At 42.2% G+C, this 20,530-nt stretch overlaps 1 protein-coding gene across 1 annotated transcript; it reads left to right on the top strand.

Annotated features, from left to right (window-relative positions):
* The first annotated feature begins 11,712 nt into the window (after positions 1-11,712).
* LOC129169638 (aquaporin-3-like) lies at positions 11,713-19,032 on the top strand. Its single transcript, XM_054756203.1, has 6 exons — positions 11,713-11,820; positions 15,166-15,292; positions 17,485-17,622; positions 18,367-18,485; positions 18,559-18,776; positions 18,840-19,032. Exons 1-6 carry the CDS (start codon positions 11,713-11,715, stop codon positions 19,030-19,032), a joined length of 903 nt encoding a protein of 300 aa, XP_054612178.1.
* Positions 19,033-20,530: the final 1,498 nt, after the last annotated feature.

The following is a 20,530-nucleotide window of genomic DNA, read 5'->3' as shown; positions in this document are numbered from 1 at the left end:
GTTATTGACAGAACTGGAGGCTGCCAAAATCAATCCAATTCACGCCTCACAAACTAAACAAATGTTAGCTTATCACAGTCGTCAGCCATGGTGTTTGTTTACATTTGACAGAGAAATGCCTTCTCCTCAAGCCAGTCGGGATGAGCCAGTGGCCTGCGGTGCACGGGATCCGCTTACGACCACTAGAGGCTTCAGAGTGAGCTGGAAGCAGCCCCAAGACAGACGTAAATGTTGTAGGGTTAGCCTCACGACCAGGCTAAAGGCCACACTGTGAACTGATTCCATCTGTTCTATTGATCATCTTTCATGATCATTTATTAATGGCGAGCACCTATACACTTTGTACTCTAAATGCATTTAATACGTGTGTGAGGCATATTGAGGGCTTAAACCTGCATTTTGCATTTAGCTTGTTAGCTCTCGAGTGAACAATGGCAATTGAAGAGAAAAGGGAAGGATTCTGGAGCTCAATCTAAGCTAAAACTAAAAAGTCACTTTTAGCGCAAATGTTGATCCAAAAAAAGAGGAGATCGTTAACGGCAGGCTAGCGCAAAGTTTTGGAGGGGGAGGAGTGAGCTGTGTGTCAAAATAGACATTTCTATGGGTGTCTCAATTACTGCAGATTTTTCTGCATTTGCGGGTGGTCTCGGAACGTAAACTCCGCAAATAGCAAGGATTACTGTATTTCCAGTAGTGCCAGATGTAGCATGACGTAACGTCTAATCAGTCCATCTACACTAAAACGTTGAACACTCGGCAAGGTCAGTTTTAAAATATACAAACTGGTGGGAAATTCCTTTTACATGCATGATACTTGGCTGTCTCTAGTGATACTAGGGCGAAAGTAAAACACTTAAGTAAGGATTTTGTCTTTGGACTGGTAGATTGTGGGTTCAAGTCCTTATTAAAGGATCTTTTGTTTTCTTTTGGAGCCGACATCCATCAGGTCCTGAGGTCAATCCTGACTGACTAAACCACCGCGGTATCAGGCTAGAAATACCAAATGTTGCACTAAAGCAATATCAGACGGCATATCATTGGACACTAACACGGGATACTTTCATCATCATATTATGTCGGATCGCTGCAAATCTTTGGACAGAAACCGTCGTTAACATTCTCTCTTCATCGTCTGGAGCTTTATAATCTTATTCTCTTGCCAGTAGATCTTAATGTGGCGACAAGGTCACCACTTTAACACTTCATTTCCTCTCAGCGGCAGCTTTTGAACAGGAGAGCTTTTAAAATGTGTAAAATGTGAGAGAGAGAGAATCAGATGGGAGAATAGCGCCACACTGTGACCGGAACGTTACTGTCTTTGACAGGAAGAAGGCATGAATGGACAAACGCCAGGATGGCACGAGGCTGTCACTAGGGTGTGCCAACAAAGGTGACATCATCATCATCATCACCACCATCATCGGAGAGTCAACATGTGACAGTGATGGATGGCGGCTGTCAAACACTCACTCAACTCTTCCTCACCTCTCACAAGGAATCAATCGACTTCACTTAGCGTGGCAACAGGACATGACTGAGCTTGAACATCAACAATAAGGCAGGTGTCATACAGAGGTCACTGCTACGCCCTCTAACTAATGAAACAAAAACTTGAAATATCGGACACAAGGCAAGAGAGCCTATGGTCTTGTTCGATTTTGTTGAATTGTTGTAAATACTGAACATTCTTTTGGTTTTCATCAACCTGTTGTGCCTCTTTTTGCAAATATTAGTGTCTTCAACAAGCTAATTGTATGTGTTTTTTGTAAACATCAATCCATCCATCCGTCTTCTTCAGCTGATCCAATGTTGGGTCGTGGTGCAGCAATCCCAGATTTCCCTTGCCCTGGCTGCTTCGTCCAGGCGCTCCCAGGCCAGTTGAGACACATAGTCTCTCCAATGTGTCCTGGATCTTCCCCTAGGTCTCCTACCGGTTGGACGTGACCTGAACGCCTCCCCAGGGGGGCGTCCAGGAGGCATCCTGATCAGATGCCCGAGCCACCTCATTTGGTGGCTGTACTCTGTGTTTCTCCCGTATGACAATGCGTCTCACCCTATCTCGAAGTGAGAGCCCAGCCACCCTATGGAGGAAACTAATTTCAGTCACTTGTACCATCCACGATCTTATTCTTTCTGTCACTACCCAAAACTCATGACCATAGGTGAGGGTAGGAACATAGATCAACCTGTAAACATCAAGTTAGTCTCTAATTACAAAAATGTGTGATTTCGTTGTCTACGGAGTCGTCCAGGTCTGGAAATCTGCAAAGGTTGAACCCAGGCAACTGAAGTTTTCGTGTTTGTTGAAGTTTCACCGTTAATTCAAAAAAGTTCCTTGAATTCTACATTTTTGTTATGTGTGGAGCCTCCCTATTGATGTCCGTGGTGGGTGCGTCCCCTGCGGGTGGTCACAGTAGGGTTGTTGTTGCTTGTGTTGCCGGGCATGGTTGGTGAACGACCGTCCTGCATAACAGTGGGTCGCTCCCCTACCTGGTGGCGAAACAGCTCAGAAGTGGCCACTCTTCCAGTGGAATGAGACAATCTTTGGGGGAGTTTTTGTTAAAGATTGAAGAAATGTCAAGACACTTAATAGGTGTGTTTTAAACCAAACATACGTGTTTTCGTTAACACTGAAGACCATTTAACCTCGGATGTACCTAACTTACATGTTTTTGTAAAGATTTGACACAAACTCTCAATTTAGTATTTGATAAGCAATGTGTTTTTTGGAAACATCTGATATTGCAAGTTTCTCTGTACCTAGTAGTAGTGACATACATAAGACACACGTCAATGACCTCTGGCAGTTAGAAGCTACACATATGTGGTCAAGACATAAATGTAGGTCTTCTTAACCCTAACACTGGATACACTAGTTGATGGTTATCCACAGTTTAAGTCAAGTTGTCATCCATCTCTTGTATTGCGTGTCTATATACGGTATGCTGCTCTCACATGACCATAGGTAAATGTTCCCTGGTACAGTTCCCGTGTCCATTATATCAACTAACGTATGTGTGTTTGACATTACAGTAGTACCTCGCATAACGTAAACCTCCTTTTACGTAAATTCCACTGAACGTAAAGAATTTATGTGAATTTTTCGCATCGTATTACGTAAGGAATTCCATATAACGTAAAGCGTCCGTGCAAGCGACAGAGAGACTAACAGAGTACACTTGGTGACGCCTTCTGACTTCACGCTCTCATTAGCTGATTATCGGGGCGCCGCCTACGCTCTCATCTCATTGGCTGATTATCGGGGCATCGCCTACACTCTTATCTCATTGGCTGACTTATCCAGTGCGTCCATGTTTGTATGTGAGCTCCCTTCCTCATCGTAGTTGCCCTTACTTAAACTAGTTTGCACGCATTGAAATCTCTTTTAAATTTCATGACTTTTCTTTGTGTTAAAATTACCGTAGTCATGGACCCTAAACCAAGTGTAAGGGATAAGAAAAAAGGGAAAAGTTGTCAATTGAAAGGAAGCAGGAAGTTATCCACAAATTCTGACGCTTCATGCTCTCATTGGCTGATTATCGGGGCACCGCCTACACTCTCATCTCATTGGCTGATGATTGGGGCACCGCCTACGCTCTTATCTCATTGGCTGACTTATCCAGCGCGTCCATTTTTGTATGTGAGCTCCCTTCCTCATCTTAGTCACCCTTAAACTAGTTTGCACGCATTGAAATCTCTTCTTAATTTGTTTACTTTTATTTGTGTTAAAATGACCGTAGTCATGGGCCCTAAACCAAGTGTAAGTGGTAAGAAAAAAGGGAAAAGTTGTCAATCGAAAAGAAACAGGAAGTTATGCAGAAATTCTGACGCTTCATGCTCTCATTGGCTGATTATCGGAGCACCGCCTACGCTCTCATCTCATTGGCTGACTAATCCAGCGCGTCGGTGTGTTTATGGGAGACATGCTGCTCTGTTCCTCATCGTAGTCGCCCTTAAACTAGCACGCATTGAAATCTCTTTTTAATTTGTTTACCGTTCTTTGTGTTAAAATTACCGTAGTCATGGGCCCTAAACCAAGTGTAAGTGGTAAGAAAAAAAGGGAAAAGTTGTCAATCGAAACAAAGCAGGAAATGATCCAGAAGCATGACGCTGGTATGAAATGAAGTGATGTTGCTAGACTATACGGCCGTTCCCCATCGACCATTTTACCTTATTTACCTTATTTTATATTGGCATGTTACTCTACTATGTTTATGCTGTTTTGTTATATTTTCCCACCATATTTGGTGGACTTCGAATATTTTGAAGGCCCAAAGGGTTTGGGAAGATCTTGGAATGGATTAGGCTATTTACATGTATTTTACACTTCGTATAACATAAAATCCCTATAACATAAAGGTTCTTTGAACGGATTATTTACGTTGTAGGGGCGTCTACTGTACAGTGGTCCTATCCTGCTCATTTCAGTGGCTTTAAAAATTATATTGGATCCCAGTGGGGCACCACAGTAAGTTTATTTTTATAAAATACTCCATAATTCTCAAGATCTGTACATTGTAAATCTGCATTCTTCTCCTCTTGGCTGACATGCTCGAATTCTGCAGCCTCCTTCCCTGACCACGCCTACTCTCTTGTGATTTGTCAGGGGTCGGGGATGTGCTAACGCTTATTAGTAAACAGTAAAGAAGAATTGGATAGCGGATATAATTTGGTGTGGAAGGAGCAGTGACTGTGAGGTAGGTCTTTAGCTCCCCAGAAAAACAAAATATCTTCCCATCGTTACGTCATCATTGTTACACACACAATACTTACATTCAGAAAGCACATTCTGGCTGCCATTTTCAAGAAAAAGCAACGGTACTCAGCAACCGTCGCCGGTTAACGCTAGACACCAGGAAAGTTGTCATACTTCCTAAAATTGTGATGTGGAAAAACTCTTGTGAAACTCTTGAAAATCTTGTGAACTTCTCGTACCAGATCGTTCCTGAGATTTAGGAGTGGCGGGGATAACTTAAACACACACCAACCTCATGATATCCTTCCATACCAACAGAACAAGACTACAACATTTCAAACACATTGGTGTGAAAAAGTTTGCGCCCTTCCTGATTTCTCATGTTTTTGCATGTTTGTCACACTAAAATGTTTCGGACCATCAAACAAATTTTAATGTTAGTAAAAAAAACCACAACTGAGCACAAAATGCAGTTTTTAAATGAAACTTTTTATTATTAAGTCCAAACCTACATGGCCCTGTGTGAAAAAGTGATGTGCCCCCTAAACCTAATAACTGGTTGGGCCACCCTTTGCAACAACAACAACAACGTTTGCAATAAATTGCAATGAGTCTCTTACAGCGCTGTGGAGGAATTTTGGCCGAATCATCTTTGCAGAATTGTTGTCATTCAGCCACATAGGAGGGTTTTCCAGCATGAAGCACCTTTTTAAGGTCATGCCACAGCATCACAATAGGATTCAGGTGAGGACTTTGACTAGGCCACTCCAAAGTCTTCAATTTGTTTTTCTTCAGCCATTCAGAGGTGGACTTGCTGGTGTGTTTTGGATTGTTGTCCTGCTGCAGAACCCAAGTTGGTTTCAGCTTGAGATAACCAACAGATGGCTGGACATTAAGGATCCTTTAGGATTTTTTGCTATACCGCAGAATTCATGGTTCCATTGATCACAGCAAGTTTCCAGGTCCTGGAGCAGCAAAACATCCCCAGACCATCACACTACCACCACCACATCTTACTGTTGGTATGATGTTGTTTTTCTGAAGTGTGTTGTTACTTTTACGCCAGATGTAATGGGACACACACCTTCCAAAAAGTTCAATTTTTGTCTCGTCGGACCACAGATTATTTTCCCAAAGGTCTTGGGGATCATCAAGATGTTTTCTGGCAAAATTGAGACAAGTCTTAATGTTCTTTTTCTTCAGCAGTGGCTTTTGTCTTGGAACTCTGTCATGCAGGCTGTTTTTGCCCAGTGTCTTTCTTATGGTGGAGTCATGAACACTGACCTTAACTGAGGCAAGTGAGGCCTGTAGTTTTTTTTGGATGTTGTTGTGGGGTCTTTTGTGACCTCTTGGATGAGTCGTCACTGCACTCTTGGGGTAATTTTGGTTGAACGGCCACTCCTGGGAAGGTTCACCACTGTTCCATGTTTTCACCGTTTGTGGATAATGGCTCTCACTGTGGTTCGCTGGAGTCCCAAAGTTTTAGAAATGTCTTTCTAACCTTTTTCCGACCATCTCAATTACTTTCTTTCAAGTGGCACTTTTTCACGCAGGGCTGTGTAGGTTTGGATTTTTTTCTCCCTTAATAATAAAAAGTTTAATATAAAAAAAAGCATTTTGTGTTCAGTTGTGTTATCTTTGAGTAACATTTAAATTTGTTTGATGCTGTGAAACATTTCAGTGTGACAAACAAATATAGGAAATCAGGCAGCGGGCAAACACTTTTTCACACCACTGTACATAAGTTTGAAAAGTTGTCAGTTTAGGATACCGCCTCTTTAAAGACAATTTACAGTCCTGAACAACCCAAATGTATATGTTTTAGTAAGCCTTTTGGTTATGAGGCAAAATTACGATTCCATTCATTCACCGCAAGAGAGTAACCGTGCATTGGGAGTGCATATAAACTACAAACAATGTGGCTATAGATAATTATGTCCGCCTCACATTATGAAAATTTATTATGAAAGGTAAAAAGGGAAAAAAAAGGAAATAAATGTTAATGACAAGGCTCGGCTGTCTGACATAGTTTGTCTGCAGACATCATAGCTGACACTCCAGTAGTTTTATTAGCACACAGTGAAGCTCAGGCAGCCTTTAATGTTCTGGATATGCATGGGATGGATGTCAGCGCGCGTGTGTGCGCATACGTGATGAGATGTGGTAACGACCCCAACAGCTCATGGCTACCTTTGTTTGCTTCATGTCTAATAATGTCTTCTGGTTTATGCTCCATCATCTCAATTATTGATGCTTTTATTGTTATTTTATTCATCACATTCTTTTATTTATATTGTGTTTCTTTTTTCTTATTCCATGGAAGTTATTTATCACCTCAAAATAGCACACAACACATTGTCCCATTTATACTGAACTAATGGTGACCTTTGACTCGCACACAAGCCAACATGTATTATGCATCCAGCTCAGGAATATAAAATATAAATCATCAGCAGGCATGATTCATTTTTAAAGAGGAAAGATGATCAGCTCTGCTTTTACACAGGCGCCGGAGAAAAACAACCACTGTTATTTTTATGTTTTTTTTGCAAAATCAATTCATCAATTTGTCTTTAAGACTTTGGCTAAAACATGCTCAGCATCTTATTAGAGAGGTCGGTCTGCATTGTAATAGGCTGCTATATACTGTATATAATGTTCCTTCTAATGGCCACCAGGGGGCAGCCAAACTAGGAAATGTAAGTGCCACTCCACTCAAATGACGTAGTATCCGCCATAGTTTAATGCAGGGGTGTGTAAAATGTGGACATTTGCAGCCTGCAGATTGTTTTTTCATTGGTCTTTGACATATTTGACAGACAAAACGGCAAACTCAACATGACACAAAAGCGTACCTGTCAACATTTGCACTTGAAAATGTGGGAAATTTCCTGGGAAAATAAGGGTAAAATAATGATTTTGGTCCGCATGCACCAGAGGTGTGGACTTAAGTCACAATTTTGATGACTTTGGACTTGACTTGACAATGTTATCAAAGACTTGCAACTCGATTTAGACTTTGACATCAATGACTCAGGACTTGACTCTGACTTTAGTCTGATGACTTGAAAATGCTCAAGATTTTCAGTAAATGTGTTGAGCAAAACGTGTCCGCATTCAAAGTACAGTCGTACCTTGCTACATCGTTCCAACATCACTCCCTCACTCTATCTTCAAATATAAATTAATTCATAAATGATTGCTGTTTCGTGGTTGACCAAGGCCTATTATTAGTCAAAAATATTGAAAGATAATCATATGTGGTATTCTGGTCACTAGGCGTCAGTAATATTACACTGAAGAGACGCGACATTAGAATACATAACCTTCACACTGCATGGAGTCAGCCATAGCATGTCTGACATGATATAGTGAAAAAAATGTCTTCTCCCATTCTATGTGGAAGTGGTAAGTTTTTGGCTTCATAACTTTGTCCCTTCTCCCCCACTCGGTTTGAAATCCTTACTTAAGTTTAGAATAAACTCTTGTATCCCTGCAGTGATCCCGCAGCCTGAGAAATGTGCTGTAGACAAAGAATAATCGAAGTGTGAAGGTGACTATAGGGGTGTTATTTCATGTCTACAGAGCTCTAATACTGTTAAAAAAAATGTATTTAGAAATAAACAGGTTTTCTATGCTCTAAATACAAAAATATTCAATTTATTCACATTGAATCCTACTTGGCCAAAATTCACATATCGAGGTCGGGTCTGGAACTAATTAACAGCGATAAACGACAACGTTAAATTTAATAGATGGTAAATTGTTAAAATGGCATTTTTATTTGGGAGATACTCAAAAACTCAAAAATGTCATGCCTATAACTTCGCGCTTGACGCGACCTGTCTTGACCTGAGACTTGACTTGGACATACCGATCTATACTTGAGACTTGATTCAAGACTTGAGATTAAAGACTTGGGACGTGCAAAATACTGACTTGCTTCTATTTATTGCATGTGAAGCAGGGATTATACTGATACTTGATGCTAGTGTATCACTACTGCATGGTATGAGGTATCGATACAACAAATCATATTTTCAATAATTAGTCTTACCCCTTGAGTTCATGCTTAAATGCGTACTTAAACGATGCCAATGAAACTATTGCTTAATTTGACTTAATTTGACTGAGAGCCAGTGTTTATTATTTGTCGGTGGTCAGTTATTCTCTGTAAATAGCAAACATTTCAATCATTTGCTTATGAATGCCACTTTTATTAACATGCACTGCGAGGGTTTCATGTCGATGTTTGCTGACATTCAACACCAAACTAAGCACACACAACAAGGTGAATCCTGAATACAGAACACACGCGGCGCTTGATCAAGCCCCTTTATCAGCAAAATAAATCAGTAGCAGTGTAAATATGTAAATGAACGGTATCATGGCGCTGTTCCTTTTTTTTTTTTTTTGCATTGTGCCAAACTGCGTGCAAACTAACCTTGAAGATAAACTATCAACATGTTCCTTTCTTTAATAGGCTACAATGAGAACATCTTAATTACGATGCCCTCAGAGACGGCGATAACACGGAATTAGCCTGTTGGAGGGCACGCACACACATGCAGATGCAGGGTTGAATGGTACAACAAGGTGAAATCTTAAAGCCAGTATCTCTCTCTGCTTCTTCAACATCCCTCGCAGATTAACACTTTGACTGGTGAGGTCAAATAAAAGGCATGGCAAGGTCGAGCCTGAGGATCTCTTTACCCCAGACCGCCTTTAAAGGGTGCATTCCCACTTGGAGTTCATTTGGTGTCAACACTGTCCAGGACTAAAAGGACTAAACCAAACAAGCGGACCGAGACTGACTAAGAGATGGATTACGGCCCACCTGCCAGTGGACCGTACCGGTCACCATTTGCATTTGAAGATAAGGAACTTTCCCATGTATCTTGGGGTCTTGTTCACGAGTGAGGGGAGGTTGAAGCGTGAGGTCAACAGGCAGGTTGGTGCAGCGTTTGCAGTAATGCAGTCGGAGGAGAGAGCTGAGCCGGAAGGCAAAGCTCTTAATTTACAAACTGATCTATGTTCCCGCCCTCACCAGTGGTAATGAGCTTTGGGTTGCAACCGAAAGAACGAGATTCCAGATACGGGCGGGTTTCAAATGGGTTTCCTCCATAGGGTGGCTGGATTCACCCTAGGGGTGATAGGGTGAGGTGCTCGGTTCTCCAGGAACTGCTGGTCCTTCACATCTCAGGCATCTAGTCGGGATGTCTCCGTGGATGCCTCCCTGGTGAGGTGTTCCAGGCATGCCCAGCTGGCAGGAGGCCCCGGGGCAGACCTTGGACAGGATGGAGGGATTGTGTGAACATTCATGTGGGGAATTTAGAGGGAAATAATAGGAAATTGATTCAGAATTTATTATTTAGATTATTATATATTATTTATCATTTATTTATTTATAATTTACAGGACATTATTCCAAAACGGGAGAGCGACAGGAAAGAAGAAAAAAGAGCTTCCCGGGGAAAACAGGAGGGTTGACACTTGTGCCAGTGATGTGTGGATCGATACAGAGATATATCGATAGTTCCGATATCAGCTTCTCATGCTCCAAAGTTGATTCTCAAATCTAAATATTGATACCTTTGACACTTCAGTCATTTGACGTAATGTTTTGTAAATGAAGCCATGTCTGAATTGTGAATAAAGTTTTCATTCTTATAGTAGTTCTTAATAATTAATCATTTATTTTAATGGGTTTATTTCTTTTTTATTGTTTAAAATACAATTTTCAAATATTTGATATGGGTTTGTGCTCTGTTTTATTGTTATTGTGTATGAGCTTTGCTATATTGTGGTATCACCCTCCTACCTCAATATACTTTCTTCTTCTGTATGCCATGATATGAAATACAATACTATTACCAGGTCAATTTCCACAAAGTATTGATATTGGATCGGCATCGCTGATACCAGCCTGAATTTTTCTCAGTATTAGATCGGAAACTAAATCAGTTGCATCGGACATCACTAATGGATGCACAGCACTCTCGTCCTGAGAGAGGCAAGGATGAAGGCCGATTGCACCAACGTAACCAAGTGGTGGTTAGCAACACCCAAAAGAAAGCAAAAAACAAGAGTTACAGTAAATGTAAGCCCAGAAGCGTAAATAGAGTATTTAAAGAAACCTGGATCAACATCTCAGCGGGTAAAATGTCAGCTGGTTAAAATTCTACCATAGAAAAAAATCAGAACCCTGAAAATGTGATGTAGTTTTGGGTTCCATGAGATCACACACAGCGCCCAATCAAGGTGCGATGTATTATTTGGTCTGCTGACAAAAATACAAGTGTGAACGGTAACCAGACTGCACTAAAGTGACCACCATCTTTTTACATTTTTTGATCCAGACCTCAGCACCGGACTTCTGTGAAGTGTGAACTTCTTTTTACACTTGTATAATAATCAAGAATGGTAATTTATGACTTAAACCTTTTGGGTTGCTAAAGGTTGACCCAAGAACAGATTATTTCAATAGATCTTTTTTTCACCCCAAGCCCAACCAAATTGGAGGTGGACCAACCTCCCGGAACAGACTGTGGTCCACCCTCATGGTTGTACAGTAATCCATAATACAGCTACTATCTGTACACGTACACACTGCAGTGATGTCATAAGAGTTTGTGCATTCAGTAACCAAACCAAACAGGACAATAACAATAAAAAGATCATAAAAAAAAGTCTAAGGTCAGAATAGAATATTAAATCTGCTCCGCTTCTTGAAAACATATTTTTTGCTAATGTTAGTAGGTGGGCGAGAAGTTTATCATCCATCAATTATAGTATTATAAGTCTTTCCTTTAATGTAATTAGTCGTGTAATCACAGATAAGAGAGGAATAATCTGGGAAGGGAGTGACAGCTGAGAGTGTAATAATCACATAAAGATAGTCAACCATTAATGGACAAAGTGTGTTTTACTTTTGCAGCGGCTCTCGCTTGACCTGGGGAGAGAACCCCAGAAGGCACACTGACACTCTTTTAACATTAGAAAGCAGCAATCGCACGATGGGGAGACAAAAGGACATATTGGGCAAACTGGAAAGGACCTTTCGGATGCGACACACGCTCCTCCGCCAGGCCCTGGCGGAATGTTTGGGAACTCTTATCCTGGTGGTGAGTGTTTATTTTGTACATCGTGTGATTGCAGTTCTAGAGCAGAACGGCTGTTATCTCAGTGCTGATGGTGGCGCTACATGTGCAAAGAATATGAACGCTTGGAGGGTTAATGGACAGCTGTAGATGTCAGACAGTCCAGGTTTTAGGTTTCTGTATGGTTTATGTGGAAAGAAAGCAGTTTCTAGGAGAAATGGAAGCATGACTGCGGATCACCACAGAGTGTTGCAGTTTTTTGTTGTTCAAGGGTGGTTCTCAGTCAGCTCATATATTAGTCTAAATCAAGCAACACACTTAAGGCTTGCGTCTCTTCCCATTTTTCAGCTCTCTCGGTACTCTCAGTGCTTTTATTCTTAAGAGGCAACCTCGATCTTCTATTCCCCTTCCTCATCTCCTTCAAATGAGCTGGAGATGACTCCTAACTTGAATACTGAACTCTACATGCAGCCTAAGTGGTCCCAAATGTGACTCGTTGTAACCCTCCAGGGAGCTTGCAGGGTTGAGTTGAAAGCAAAACTCATCTCCAGGCAGCACGCTAACAGAAAACAAGTGCGTCTCTTGGTGGCATGGTGACAAGAAAGGCACCAGTTGAGGGCACCGTCATTGACATTTCTTATTCTGCTCTCATGCGGGGGCGTGTGTTCAGTCGTCATCACTTTCGCCAATCGAATTTGTCCTTAAATAGCCTTCAAATGCGCGCGTCAACTATCGAACCAATCAAATGCATCCCTGCATGGCCCAGCCACATCCTCACTTCCTTGTTTACGTTAACAGAGATGAGGACGTGTGATGAAAATGTCTTGTCTTCTCTCATTTACGAACAAAAATCACCGCTATAGATCCGTCTCAGTCATTCCCCAATGTTCTCAACGAAAGCGGGGGTAAGCTTTGAACAACATATGGAACATAAGCGAAGGTTTACAATCGAACAATAAGGGAGCCTTTGGTGGTGTTTGTTTTACAAGTGAATTCATCACTTGTAAAAATGGAAGCAGATGGAAAACACTGTAGGTAACTGTTGCTTAGGAGATGTAGGTGACTACAGTAATCCTTAAGAGACACTTCATCATCATCTATCCAGCCGTCCATTTTTTTCTGCTTATCCGGGTGTGGGCTGTTGAAGCAGCAATCTCAGTTGGGAAGCCCAGACTTCCTGGTTTCCGGCCACTTCTTCCAGTTCCACCATAAGACACCGAGACATAATCCCTCCAGCGTGTCCGAGATCTGCCCTGGGGCCTCCTCCCAGCTGGGCATGCCCAGAACGCCTAACCAGGGAGGCGTCCAGGAGACTTCCGGACTAGATGCCCGAACCACCTCAACTGGCTCCTCTCGATGTGAAGGAATAGCAGTTCCTGGACAATCTAGCACCTCACCCTATCTCCTAGGGTGAGTCCAGCCACCCTATGGGTCGTTCTTTCGGTCACGACCCAAAGGTCATTACCATTGGTGAGGGTGGGACTATAGATCAGTGAAGGACCAGCTCCTCCCGGATGACCGAGCTCCTCACCCTATCTCTTTGGGTGAGTCCAGCCACCCCACGGTAGAAACTCATTTTGGCTTGTTTCCGCTTGTATCCGTGATCTTGTTCTTTTGGTCACGACCGAAAGCTCAAGACTATAATGTACAGGGGTGGGAATCTCTGGCCACCTCACGATTTGATGCAATTACAATTCAGAGGCATGCGATGTGATGATAAAAATATTATCGATGCATCTTGATGCATCTTCTTTTTTTATCAATAGATTGTCCATTTTTTCATGCATAATTGTAATGATTCACAATTAAAATAAACATGAAACAGATTGATTTACTTCCATTATCTTTTAATAATAGGAAGGTTACATCTACCAACATATTTCCCATCACACAGAACCAGCAGCAAAAGTAAAGTGCGCCAGTAGCAGCATCTATAAAATGAACAAACTTCAGCATATTCCGAGTAACCAACATAAAAAGTCTGCCATTGTTCACAAATAAATAATAGACTTTTGAATTCAAGCTAAAATCCTGAACATGGAATCTCTGACAAAATTAAATTTTTGCTATATAGCAAAGTCAAAAAAAGCTTTCATACAAAATATAGATTTCTGTACCAGCGGCTCTCATACAAGAATAATGCTTGCACACATCAGTGTATTATGAATAATAAAAAAAAAACTAGACTGCCCTTATTCACAATTGCAGTGTCAGTGCAATAACGTTGCGATGAAACGTTGTGTCTGGGTTCCAAAGTGCGCAACAAAGCACAAAAGCCCTGCTTGTCAAGAACCAAATACGGCCACAAATCCTTCACAATAAAAGTTGCAACTGACTTTGCGATTTGCTTTGCCTTTTCCGAGTTGGGTGGAAAATTAGTTATCACCTGCTCGATGGTTCTCTGGTTGGCAGCAACTTCAGCTGGCTGTTTTTCCTCCTGGTACGAGTGGAAACATGCTATGTGGTTTCTCATATTTGTCGTGTTCCCAACATATTTTAAGCTTGTGTGACAAAGCTTGCATATTGTCTGGCTCTTGTGTCCGCATTGTGATGCATCTAAGAATCGATTATTTCATCCCACCCCTAATAATGTGAGGGTGGGAAAATTGAGAACTGAGCCTTCCAGCTCAGCTTCTTCTCTTCACCACGACGGTCCGGTACAGCGACCACATTACTGTGGACACTGAGCCGAGCTGCCTGCTGATTTCACCCTCCAGCCTTCCCTCACTCGTGAACAAAACCCAGAGATACTCTTCCACCTGGGGCAAGACCTCGCTCTCAACCCAGAGGGTGCAATCCGCTTTTTTCCGTCTTTATGACTAAAGAATAGATTGAAAATGACCTTAATCACAACCACCTATTTCAGCTTTCACTTTCTCCTGTAATTTTATTGCACCAAACACGTAAAGAACCAAAATTCACAATTTTTGGAGAAAAAAACTCATTTGAAAAAAGGCCTGTGAGATCCTGAGGACTAGTAAACTGAGAAAGAAAGAAAAGATGTGGTCTGCACTTTTCAGTTTAACATGCAAATAAAGCATATTGTGTTAAATTTGTTGGCTTGAGGTTACAAAGAACACTTGAAACATTGATGACAAATTCACAAGCCGATGCAATGTTATTGAAAAAAATAAGCTTCAAACTGCCGCGACTTTGTGAAAAAGCTTCCGCCAAATCAGGCATGTTCGGCCGCAAAGACAGCCTGAGAAATCCTGGAGGGACTGGCTTTTACTCTGCTGGTCATGATGTAATGACATAAACATGACCTTGGTCAAAGGTACACTCCCCGGTGAGGACAAAATAGAATCTGTTAGATGTCCAACAGCAGTAGCAAAAAGAACACAAGGTTGTTTTCCTTCCTCCGTCCAGATGTTCAGCTGTGCTGCGGTGGCTCAGTGGATGCTGAGCGGCGGCTCACACGGGACGTTCCTCTCCGTCAACTTCGCTGTCGGAGGCGGCGCGGCACTGGGCGTCCTCGTCAGCGGACCTGTCTCAGGTGAGAGGTTGCGGTGCTCTTTTGAAGGTCCAGTGGACATGTTGACATTGCACAATGTGACTCGCTACTGCCTCTGCTGTCCATGCCAGTACGACAACTGAAAGACAGATCTCACTGGCGAAAATCACGCGCTTCGCGTCACTTGTTTGACGCTTTAAAGCCACCATACTTCCTACTTGTGTTTGGCCAAGGTCAGGGGTGTCCAAATGTTTTCCACCGAGGGCCACATAGTGAAAAATGAAAGGATGCAAGGGCCACTTTGATATTTTGTAAAGATATGCTGAGATGTTATCTATCTTTCAAGAAAAAAACTGCATCTCAGCTTTGTCATATAGATGAAAAAGCCTATTATTAGTATCAACTACGCTCTTTGTTCCCCTTTTTCCAAATATTTCTGTTTTCTTCTTAAACAATCTTTGTAATATTACCTCTGGTAATATTCTTACTTTATTAGCATACTATTTTGACTTTATTCTGATAATATTATAACTTTTTCACACCGTTATTTTCCAAAAATGACAACCGTATTGTGATTTGTTTGCTTCTCATATTACAACTTAAAAATATAACTTTTTAAAAAATATTTCAACTCCATGCTAATAAAATGACATTATTTTTCGTCATTAATTAATTCATTATTAATTAAATTACAAGTTTCATCCCGTGAAAATGTGACTTTTTTTCTTTTTAGAATATGACTTAATATTTTGTCTTTATTCTCATAAAATTACAGCTGTTTTTTTCCCATTTCTGCTTGGTTTTTTTTAAATGCCAACTTTTTTTCTTGTAAATGTTTTTGTAATTATTTAATGACTTTAGTTCCATTATATTTTGACTTTATTCTCATAATATTATGTAACTTTTTCCGCAACCTAATTTTCCAACAATTACAATTTTAATTGTTGTTTTTCATAATATTACGACTTAAAAAAAGAATTCTTTTCTTTAATATTTCAACTTTATGCTACTAAAATGAGTCGGCGTGTCCAACATTAGAATACGCCTTCCATATGAGTGGTGGTCACATTTATACAGGCTGAAATGAGCTATGGCCACATTATATGTATTTGTCCAATCACATGCTGGCTCCCCATTTACGCACACACAATGTCAGCATTTGTCTAGCCATTACCAAACACACATAATTAAACATGTGTCTGTCATGCCATTTACATATACGCATCTATCTATTCACAACACGGAAGATGCAAACGTCTATCCATTCACATTCAAAACAGCTGCCTGCCTGTTCATTCACGTAAACATAAAGCCAACACTTGTCTGTCCATTCACAAACACGTACACACAACTTGTAAATCTATGATCTATGATCTATTCACACACACAAAGACGAGCATTTTTCATCAGAAGAAGTCATTTTTTTATTTTTTTTTATTGTTTATTGGCCGCTAACAGAGGTCAGGGGTCGATTGCTGGCTAAGAAAAGGCTGGAACGAAGGCAGGGTGTGGATGGGCAGATTGGGATCCAAGTAAGATCTTACCGTAGACCCAACTTTACCATGGCTACCAGCTGTTGAAGCAGTAGATGATTTTTTATTTTTTTTATCTAACACGAGGTAAACATTAGCATCTTTGTCACGGAGTAGCCATCACTCATTTCCTGAGGCATCAGCTCGGCGGTGAGTCATTATCATCAATGGCTTGACAGAGCCCAAATATCAGCAAAGGCTAAACTGGCAGTTAGGTGAAGTGCAGTATTTACCTCCTTGATGGCTTTGCTGACGCGCTGACAGCGAGTGAGCGAGCGAGCGAGCGAGCGAGCAACGGCGGGGGAGGAAGAGGAGGGGCCCGAGGAAGGAACGAGGAGTTTCAAAGACACATGCAGCGAGAGGTGTCACTTTACCATCACTTTGCTGTGAAACCACGCCGCCTGTAATTGAAAGGAAAGACGCTATCGTCAAAAGCGTCGACACTACAAAAGCTTGCTTGTGCACCGTCCTCCTCTAACGAGTTGTTTCCTTGCTCGCGGCCTCTCACAGCATCCCGCAATTAAGATGGCTCTCATCATGTGGCGATGACGACCTCTGAGCGGTTTTTCATGCCTCAGAATCTCCCGTCCAATGAGGCGACGAGCGACCACTTTGGGGAACGTGATAAAGACGTGAAGCGCTTGTTTTATGTACACCACAAAGATGCTCATTATAGAAAATGTTTCTTCTTCACACCTCCAGGTGGCCACCTCAACCCCGCAGTGACATTCGCTCTATGTTTGCTCGGCAGAGAGCCTTGGAGGAAGTTCCCCTTGTTCTTTTTCTTCCAGACATTGGGAGCTTTCCTAGCGGCCTTGGTCGTATTCTGCATATATTTTGGTAAGAATACTTGCATTCAGTATAACATCCATGATCTGTCGTCACTGTCAACAATCAGCACCTCCGAGTCCGATTCCATGCTTCTCGCCCGGAAAAAGCTGGAAAGCCATCTACAGGTCAGGGATGAGATCCTGCCACAAGTGGAGAAGTTTAAGTATCTCTGGGTCTTGTTCACGAGTGAGGGAGGGATGGAACACGAGATCGACAGGCGGGATTGCAGCAGCGTCTGCAGTGATGCGGACTCTCTATTAGTCTGTTATGGTGAAGAGGGAACTGAGACGAAAGGCAAAGCTCTCAATTTACTGGTCCATCTGCGTTCCTACCCTTCATGCCCTATGGTCATGAGTTTTGGCTGAAAGGACAAGATCTCAGGTACAAGCGGCCAAAATGAAATCCGTAGGGTCGCTGAGCTCTCCCTTAGAGATAAGGTGAAAAGCACTGTCATCCGGAAGAACTCGGAATGGAACCGCTGCTCCTCCACATTGAGAGGAGCAGGATGAGGTGGCTCGGGTCATTTGGTCAAGACTTGGGGCATTTGTGACCGATAGGAGGCCTCGGAGAAGATCCGCTGGGAGGAGCTGGACAAAGTAGGCGGAGAGAGGCAAGTCTGGGCTTCCCTGCTTAGCTTGCTGCCCCCACGACTCGACCTCAGATAAGCGGAAGAAGATGGATGGACGAATGAGCTGTCATTGGGGTACATCAGGGTTCACAAGTAAAATGCACCCCTTGTGTTTTTTTTACCAGATGCAATTTGGGACTTTGGCCATGGAGAGTTGCTTCTTTTAGGGAACAATGCCACCGCTGGCATTTTCGCCACATATCCATCCGAACATCTCTCCACGCTCAATGGATTCACGGACCAGGTCAGCAGGAGGTCACTGTAGTAGCAGTTAAACTAGGAGACTCTTTGAAGATCGTTGATGTTCTGCATCGCAGGTCATCGGGACAGCATCACTTGTCACATGCGTCCTCGCCATCATTGACCCGCTCAACAATTCTGTCCCTCGAGGGTTTGAGGCGTTCCCCGTGGGCTTCGTGGTGACAGTCATCGGCCTGTCCATGGGATTCAACTCGGGCTACGCCATCAACCCGGCTCGGGACTTGGGACCTCGCATCTTTACAGCTCTCGCGGGCTGGGGGTTCGAGGTTTTCACGTGAGTTCTGTACTGTTATGAAAGTGCTAGCTTAGAAATGATCTCTCCTCATCTCTCCTGCAGAGTGAACAACTACTGGTCCCTCATTCCCATCGGCGGTCCTTTTGTTGGCGCCATGGTGGCAGTGATCGTCTACCAGCTCATGATTGGATACCACCTCAGTGGAGACGCATCACACAAGAGGAAGAAGAAGCAGGAAGATAAGGAGGAAAGACTCACACTTCCCAACATTAGGGCCAATGAAGAAGCAGCTTGACTTTTATGCTGGTCGACCTGAACTGTCTTCACACCATCAATCAAACTTGCGGAGAGATAAGAACATTTTCTTTGAAAAATATGTCATGTTTTCTTCTCGTCTTCAGGCAGCTGGCAGGGGAGAAGAATAAATAAATGAAAAAGTCAAGTTGCAGGGCTACTTATTCCACACAAAAACATTCATTCTCTCTGTTTGCTACCGCAGACCCTACTTTACCACAACAATCGAAAATAAATATTACACATGCAAACGTGTTCAGTAGCCGCGTTTTTGTTTGCCCTATTCTTTGTACTTAAACAAATACAAAGGGTGCCTCAGTTTTTGGTATGAATTAGTTCCAAAAGGTCAGGAGAAAGCTGAAAAGTACAAAAAGTACAATTTTTCCCATCGGAAATCTTGTTGGTGAAGATGGCAAGGAGCCGAGAAGGAGATCCACATCAACAAAAAAAATTAAAGTTTGACTGTGTTAGTGTAAACATGTATGGAAATACAGTACAAGCTAACATCAGTGTTGTTGTGATAGATTGTTGATGTTGGAGTTTGTTTTGTGTTCCACATTCAATTAATTCAAATTAGGCCTGTCTCATCCTTTACTGGCAGCCAATCAAACTGCTGCCTTGCTTTGCGTCCTACCAATCGATGACGCTTCTTTGTCTTTAGGCTGAATTGAATTAATTTTCTTACTTTTTGATAAAACAATAAAATAAAACTGTTCTTCAGTTGTCTAAGAGAGCTGTGGAAGTATTAAGTATTTATCTAAACATTAATTATTGAACAGGTCAAGCACAGTCTTGATGTGTTACCGAAAAGGTTTTACATGGTGTGTTCCTACCAACATGACAACTGACACATGCGCGTTCCTTTCGCCGCAGGCAGGCGAAGTAAAACAAGCCCAGTGAGAGCTCACAGGACTTTTTTTCTGACCGCACAGCGCTCTGTAGCATGCAAATAGTGACATTTGCCACCTTGGAAATCCTCTCCAAAATGTTTGCGCGCCGCCATTTCGCTTCGGCGAGCTGCAGGTGGTCGTCGCAGCGCAACACTTGATCTTTATTTGAAAGAGCGCAGAGGGCAATGAAAGGTCTCGATTGTTTGCTCCAAATATCGCTTGCTGAAATAACACAATCCTCTATCGGAGCAGCCAACTATCAGAAATGACATTTTTAGTGTCTGCAGAAGAAGATCAGTCTGTCAGGTCTTACAAAGGTTTAAACTTCACCGACGGATGTTTGACATTTGGACTTCCTCTCTGCCGTGACCTTTGCAGCCGTTCGCCAAACATATCTGGTGTCAATCAACAGCACTTTGCTATGAAAATATAGCGTTCATGGTGACTCGCCGAGGAGACAGGCTGCATTTTGATTGGAAAAAAGAGCATCTTTGCTGGGAGTGAAAATGAAAAATCAATTTCAAATATGACAAGCTCTGCTGCCTTGAAATTGCATAGTTGCTAAATAAATGCAAGCGTGAAGTCGGTCTTGTGTGAATGTTTTGACAG

This window comes from Dunckerocampus dactyliophorus, chromosome 17, assembly GCF_027744805.1.
Source record: "Dunckerocampus dactyliophorus isolate RoL2022-P2 chromosome 17, RoL_Ddac_1.1, whole genome shotgun sequence".
NCBI lineage: Eukaryota > Metazoa > Chordata > Actinopteri > Syngnathiformes > Syngnathidae > Dunckerocampus > Dunckerocampus dactyliophorus.
This window is presented reverse-complemented; position numbering and strand designations above follow the sequence as displayed.